General features: G+C 39.2%; 1 protein-coding gene across 1 annotated transcript; it reads left to right on the top strand.

The window, feature by feature from the left end:
• Positions 1 to 5,857: 5,857 nt before the first annotated feature.
• LOC311142864 (homeobox protein Hox-B8a-like) lies at positions 5,858 to 7,323 on the top strand (the record flags this gene model as incomplete). The annotated part of the gene is made up of 2 exons (XM_084178561.1): positions 5,858 to 6,281; positions 7,007 to 7,323. 2 exons carry the CDS (start codon positions 5,858 to 5,860, stop codon positions 7,321 to 7,323), a joined length of 741 nt encoding a protein of 246 aa, XP_084034687.1.
• Between the last annotated feature and the right edge of the window lie 776 nt (positions 7,324 to 8,099).

Here is an 8,099-nt window from a genome sequence, read left to right as displayed (position 1 = left end):
ATTCAATAAGATGACTCTATGGCAATGTTTATCTTGAGGTTTTCCTTTCATACGTTTATGACAATATATGTGTTGGTTATGTGTATTTAAAATGTCCCACTCTGGCTAGAACCCGAGAAGGGGTTAGAGAAGGACGTGGAATGAAACCAATCTGCTGCGCTGTACAGTGCGTGAAAAATACTATTCATGAGGCATGTGGCACATGACTAGTGAGGTAAGTAATGATTCTAAGGCCCATGTTAACTTTTTTTCCAAAGATGAACGCAAAGAAAACTGTTTGATTTTTTAATGCGTCTTTCCAAAAATGGCAAACCCAGCAAATGCCCAACCCTTTTCATAATGATTCCATATATTATATTTAACTAAAAAGCAGTCTATTCATAAACTTGGATTAAATAGTTATATAGATGTGTTGCGCGTATTTTGGTACAATGTGGTGCATATTTTGGTACAATGTGGTACATGATGGTACAATTCATACCCTATATCCTTCTGTAACATCCCATAATAAACTATTATGCTAATGTTTCATAGATGTATTTTTCAGAAATTGAAAATAACAACATGAGCGTGGAACTCTGGAGACTGAATATTGGCTACATGAGGTTGAATGCACAATAATATTGTTGGGTGTTATTCTCTGACTCCCTGCAGCCTGTAGTAATTAAAATATATCTTATTTCTTGAAGTTCGGGCCAACCAGAACTACTGGCTTGCAGATGTGCAACTGAGACATGGACGTTTTTTGCGTCGCCAAGCATATGGGAATTAAAGGCCTATTTCTATTTAAGTAGGCTAGGGAGTCAGTAATGGTTATTATGGCTCTGTACCACCCAATTCTGGGCCTGTTTTTGTATTTTTCAGGAGGAAACAAACAGCAAAAAGGATGTGGGCTTTCGTTTGGGGAGGAGGAGATGGGGAAGCCGACTGTCATAAAGACAGAAAGAAAATTCAATGCGGTGTGGCGCAATAAAATAATATGACTGCAATAAAACTTTATAGGGTATACATTTCTGAAGGTTAAGAACTAAACGGCTGTAAAGCAAACACGGGGAGAAGGAAAAGATTCAAGTCCTCCTTAATAACCGTTTCGAGGTGTCGTGGGGTAGGCCTAATCCACGTTCCTAGACTGGGGATTTACGTTGTTCCTTTGCGTTTGTCGTTTATTGTTTGCAGGGTTTGTTGTTTACGGATTCCACTAGGAATGGGGGGCTTGCATGGCGAGGTCTGGACTTCCAGATGAACGGCCGGAGTCCAGTGTTCTCGCCGCCTCCCTTTGTTTCACTTCCGAGCGCATCCTGGCCGCCCTATAGCAGTGCCATAAAACGCCACAAAAAGATTCTGGCGAGACGTCTGACATAGGGGAAACTTAATCTGTTTACAACCTCGCGACCATGCTAGGCTGGCCATTTTGTGGCAGAACCTTCGATTGTTAGGTCGTGGAATAGGGTATAATAGGTGGTCAGAGTGCAGCTCTCTTTCTTTTAAAAGCTCTGTTTTCCCATGTTCTCATTTTCAGTTTGCAATTCTGTTGTATTACAGTATTCTGGGATTTTGCATACATTCATTGAGTAAAAAGGCAAACTCCTGGAAAGAGTAAATCCAATTTATCATGGCAAATGTATCATATACCAGATTATCATACCAAATCTGAAACGACAATGATCATTGCAACCTCTTTTTGACGATCATTACCACTCTTGTCACTACTTGCTACTACTATGAGCCCTACCATTAGGCTACTACTACCACACTTTTCAAATAAATTACCATAATTATAGGCTACAATTAGGCCCCACAATAATAACCAGAGATGAACGAATAGTAATAAGCAAAATGTATATTATACTGTCTCTAAGTTGCTTTGACATTTAAATCTCTGCAAGCTACACTTCTCAAATATGTGCATAGTCAATGGTGTTTCTGTTTATATAGTTTTTTTGTGTGATCAAGTTGTTATAATTTTTTGGTTGACAGGACAAACAAAAAACACAAGCCAACAGAAATTACACAAATACACATTTATCCCCCCACCCCCCTTAGCTTCCAACCCACAGGACCTGCTTACTTAAGTACATATATTAAAATAATGACTTTATACTGCCAAGTGTTGTAGTCCATAAGTTAATATTCTCTGATTTTGCACCATGTAGTCGAGAGATCATATGAATAAATATGCCAGGAGTACCTTGGGGGGCAGAGCATACAGACAGGGGTGGAGTTTATGTTCATCTGGAAAAGTTTTTCGGGAGTCGCATAACTCATATGGGCAAAATTAATATTATACTGTATTTAAATTGCTTTAACTTCTAAATCTCTGCAAGCTAGACATCTCAAATATGTGCATAGTCAATGAGTGTTTCTATTCATATTGTTGATTATGTTTTTCCATCAACTTTGGCAAAAGTATGTAAATGATAATTTCGTAGCATGAGCTCTTATTTTCGTTTGAACCATGCACGAGAGGTCGTCGAATAGGGTTGAAGCATCATTTACTCTCGTGTTTACACGTCATTCGTTTTATAAATAATAAATAACCTCACTTGCCGTATGATTACAAAGTAGCATAAATATTTTAACAATTTCGTTAATTTTTTTAAATTATTAAAAAATATATACATTATTCAGGTTTCCTTGCTGCATCTCAAATTATATGTTTCATTTTTTGTCTGCATATAATCAAATACAGTAAGGCATGCTTTCTGTTAGGTAGGTAGCTCTTAGTGTAACAACTTAAATTAAACAAATATGTATGTATTATATTCTTTCCAACAATATGTAGGCCCATGTACGGCAGCTAATTATTTCTTACAAAAATAAGTTTGTAGGCTACATATATAAATTACTCGATTGGTAATGTGTTGTCAATTAAATAGGCCTAAATAATTACTCATTTTTAGCTATATTAATTAAACTAGAAGGCATTAGGCCTATGTAGACTAACATGTCTTCAGACTGTCTTCAGACTCAACAGAAGAAGAACAGCCCTTGTAGCCTATATGTTTTCTTATTTCGATATAAGGCCTATACTTTCACTGTTTTGTTGTGAAATACCCTCATAATGTGGGTTTATGTGTCGTGTTTATAGAATCATAAACTGGTGTTAATCTAAAATCCCTGCGGCACACCTAAAAACGGCCTCTTGATGGCGATGTTGGTCCACGAAAGAAAGCCTCCACTGTGTTGTCTGCCTATCCGGAAGTCCTTAGAAAAATCAGACAGACCACTTTACACAACCTAAACTTGGGCCAAGAGAGCCTCTTGCTTCACTTAAGAGATTTTGAAGGTCGGCAAGAAGATTAATATAGGCCTATATGTTTCTCCTGTATTAGTGTAAGATTTCAATTTAGGCCTATATATTTGAATAGGTATTAGAAGCATATTGACAATGATTTGGGCTATTTGTTTGCTTCCTCATGATTTATTGACCCTAAAGCACTTATATAGAGGGCACAGCTCTTCGGAGAGGATTATATAGCCTACTAATTTTGAATCATTTATTTTCTGTTGGTTTAAAGTTGTTGTCCATGACTCTGGGAATAATTACTAAAACCAACTGAATGTTGTGAATGTTTTTAGGATTTATTGTTATTCGATTGCAATATGTTAACTATGTAGTACAACTATTATATAAATAATTTTGTTCGAAAGAAGCAGTCCATATTTTTGTTTTTTACAACGTAACAAAATATGAGGGACTCTTGCTGTAAACCGTCATATTAGTAAAATGCCGTTAAATTGGGTTCAACTCTACATTGGTAACGCTTTAGCGCTGTGAATGTGTTGCTAAATATGAATATGTTTGAATTTACATTAGAACCCCCTGATATATAAAGGATAACAGTTAATTCAGTGTAGCTAATATGAACTTTTGTTATAGTTCTAATGGATAGCTCTCAGTAATGTTTGAAGCTGCAACAGCCGTTAAAGAAGAGACATTAGTTTGTGTTAGAACCTTTATTAAAATTGCAGTACACTCTTTAACGTAGCCTATCATGAATGCACATGCTATAAAATATAAAAATGGAAGACAAATTGTCCTACCGTAAGTTGGACATTCACATGACATATGCTTTATAGTTTTCCAAAAACATGGTAAAAGGGTAGTCCTCTTTCAGATCTTCAGGTCTCCTACGTTAATAATATGTTTTTAAAATGTGGAACGGTTACATTTTACAGTAGCCTAGCAGGGATATTACTTGCATACGCACAATGGGCATAAAATAATGCATGCAAAATTGATATTTTCTCACTTGATTTCAACAATCCTGAACATATCTGAACATAATATCGGAAAACTGCATAAGACAAGAATAACAAAAAGTTATAATTCCTTTTGGCTCCTATACTACAATGTAAGTCATATATTGGCCAATATAGCCTAACTAAGAAATGTTATCATAATCTTAATTATCTAGGCTAGTTGTCCTAATACTAGAATTCTGAATTAATGCTCGACGACACTCGTCCTGGCTTGATTTTGTAAATGCAAACTACGCTCAGCCTATTTATTAAACCAGTCACGTATAGGCAGGCCTACGATCTCTTTAAAACTGATCTGAGTCCCAATCCTAATAATATTTTCGTGTTTATGAGGTCATTAACGAACACAACCTTTCCACAAGTTATCTCCTCGTTAGTTATTCCAGAAAATACGTCTAGGGGTTAAAATATCAGCTTCTATAATGACAGTCCGTATGGAAAACACAACTAAAAGGACAATTAAATACTTGAATATTTCTGTATCGGTGAAATTGCTCCAAGTGAAGCATTTATGGCTTTGGTCGTGGAACCTCATAAAATCCTAACAGCTTTTTTGATGCTAGGTGTAAACAACCAACAGCCTCAGCGTTTATTGCATTCATAGTTTGTTAAACCATTTACAACCACTTTCTCCATTATACCATGAGTGGGGCTCCTTTCAGATATCTTCACATCTTTATGAATATAATATTTATACAAATACGATAATCAAAATGTTAAATCTGACTACCTCGTTTGTTCTCAACAAGCCTCAGACGCTGGTGCCGAGGCTTTGACAAGTTGTTTTAGAACTGCAATTACATTTATAGGACTTGTTAAAACTGATACCAATTACATCGTGTACTTTCACAATTTGCCAGGGCGACCCTGACATTTTCGAAAAAGAGGAACCCACCTCGTTAGAATTTAGAAATGAATGAGTAGGCTATATGTGCATTCCTTTAGGTTGCCAATTAGCTAGGCTACATGCTAAAAATCAATCTCTCCAAGATGGGTAAGTTGGGGTGGGTGGGGGGCGCTCTGTATTTGATCTAATGCAAAGCGGCAGATTTCTCATTAACTTACCCGCTTGAATATATTAATGCGCATATTCTCCCCTCCTCTCTCCCTCGACCCCCCTCTCTTTCCCCTAGTCTCTTGCTCCCTCTCCGTCTCTCTCCCTTTCTCTTTTTCTCCCTTTTTCATTCTCTCACTCCTTCCATATCAGAAGCCCGCAGAGCAGAGCAGTGTCCGTGTGGGATGCGAGAAGCCAATGAGATGAGGACCCGATAATAGATGCAAATGATCGTGAAAAGACACAGCAAAATATGAAACAACTCATTTGCAGCGGAGTAAATCACAGAAAACTGTTTGTGAACTGGCACCTCATACCGGAATTGTGATGCAGGAGCACTTCAGTGGAGACGATTTTACGGAATCGGCATGATTGTGGCTTCAGCTATTTAGATTGGGTGTCTTGAAATACAACATTAGTCCATATATTGCGAACAAGCTTGGGTTCTTTTTTTTTTACCAAGAACTCTTCAATTGCCTTCCTCTCCAGCGCCTGAGTCTTTATAATCACAAACAACAACAAAACCAACAACAACAAAAGATGAGTTCATATTTTGTCAACTCTCTCTTCTCCAAATACAAGAGTGGAGACTCTTTACGTCCCAATTATTACGAGTGCGGGTTCGCGCAGGACCTTGGGAGTAGACCCACAGTAGTGTATGGACCAGGCACTGGAGCAACTTTCCAACATCCCCCTCAAATCCAGGAATTTTACCACCACGGCGCGCCCACGCTCTCCAGTGCCCCTTACCAACAGAGTCCCTGCGCCGTAACGTGCCATGGAGAGCCGGGCAACTTCTACGGGTATGACGCTCTCCAGAGGCAAACCCTTTTTGGACCCCAGGACGCGGATTTGGTCCAGTACAACGACTGCAAGCTAGCCACTGGTGGCATCGGGGACGAGACGGAGAGCACGGAACAGAGCCCCTCTCCAACGCAGTTATTCCCGTGGATGCGACCGCAATGTAAGTCAGAGCTCAAAATGAAACATTGCTGGTGGGTATGCATGAAAAGCGGGAAAGGGGTAGAATGTTAAACGTTAAACCATCCGCAATTAGGGCTGAAGTGCATTTCCTGTGTTCAAACAGAGAGACAAAGCGTGTTTATTGTTTTATGGTGTCCAAAACTTGCGAATCACTTTACAGTTTAATGACCCTGCCATATAGAAGAGAGGGGAATAGAAAGGAGAGCAAAGCTTTTTTCTCCATGTGCGAGCTGGCCCGCGGCTGATACTCTTACTTCTCACCCCGGTTAAAGTTTTACTACTCGCTTTTACGACTTGCAGTGGTCTCGGGGATTATTTCGCTACAAGGTGGCCATTTCCCACAGGTTAGGCGCTTTATGGCTTCACCTAATGCATTGAGTAGCCTACATGTGAGGGCGTCAGATATTATTTCCTTGGATTTTACTTCATATCCTATGAATGTGTGGACATTGAATATCCAATCATTTGAATTGTATTGCAATGCTGATAAATCACTTGGAAGTCAATCTAAGTTTATGTAACCCCGGGGATATAAAAATTAGTGGATTATATAATTGATAGCTTCACTCTGTAGGCCTAGACAATAATAATTGCTTATGGGGATATTGGGGATGGAGATAAGAGGATTGCATTTGTGAACTTGTACAGGCTATTTGTAATGGCTATTTGTATGTGTTCCTCAAACATGTCCCCTCATTTTGCCAGTAGCTGCCGGACGGAGGCGAGGCCGACAGACCTACAGCCGCTACCAGACACTGGAGCTAGAGAAAGAGTTCCTATTCAACCCCTACCTGACCCGCAAGCGGCGAATCGAGGTATCGCACGCCCTGGGACTGACCGAGAGACAGGTCAAAATCTGGTTTCAGAACAGGAGGATGAAATGGAAAAAGGAAAACAACAAAGACAAATTCCCCAGCAGTAAGACAGAGCAGGAAGAGATCGAGAAGGAGAAACGACAGAAGGAGCAGGGCGCGGGGACACACTCGTCCGGGGAAGACTGCGACAAAGCCAAGCAAATGTAAGCTATAGGGAGATCGGGGTCAAGATCAGCACCGCGGAAAAGGCAGCGAGAGCGATAAGGGTAGAGGGGCCAGCATGTGGTTTTGTCTCGGAACATGGCAGTCTTTGGCTAGTAGTTCCATGTTTGCTTCAATCGATGGGAAAGTCTCCTGACGGTGACAAAGGACAGGACCATTGACATTGTGGTTGTTGGGAGACAAAACGAAACATTTGAACGGGAAATTAAGCATTTGTACTTTTTATCTGATGTTGGAAAGTATTCTTGTGATAAAAATAGCGTCCTTTCTTTGTGGAACAATTATCGTGAAAAAAAACCCAACATTTATATTGTTAGAATTTTGTCATTAACAATTATCTTGGCAGCTGTATAGTTTTTAAGTTAAATTGTGCACTTTTTACTGTTCTCGCTTCTATGTTATGATGACGTAGCGAATAATGAATTCCAACAACATGAAACTGCCTATTTATGCTGTAGGCTTTCCTCTTTTTACACTTGTCCTTCCTTACTTAGTTTTGATTGATGGTATTTTGTTGTCTTCCTTATTTGGGTAAGCATGCGCACAGTGCAAAAAATGAAAAAATGAATAAAAATACCATGGAAATAAAAATGGATGTCATGTGACCCCTCGTTGAAACAGAATGTGTACTGTAGGCTACTCGTGAATTAGTTTGTGGGGACTTGATGATATGCTTTATTGTTCTTCATCCCGTTGTTCTATTGTCTAAACCTGGAAGCGGCGGAAGACAGAGGACACAATAAAGTTTACAAGCGAGAATT

Source organism: Coregonus lavaretus, assembly GCF_964263955.1.
Source record: "Coregonus lavaretus genome assembly, chromosome: 2".
Taxonomy (NCBI): domain Eukaryota; kingdom Metazoa; phylum Chordata; class Actinopteri; order Salmoniformes; family Salmonidae; genus Coregonus; species Coregonus lavaretus.
The sequence above is the reverse complement of the archived record's forward strand: the minus strand, read 5'-3'. Positions and strand labels throughout refer to the sequence as shown.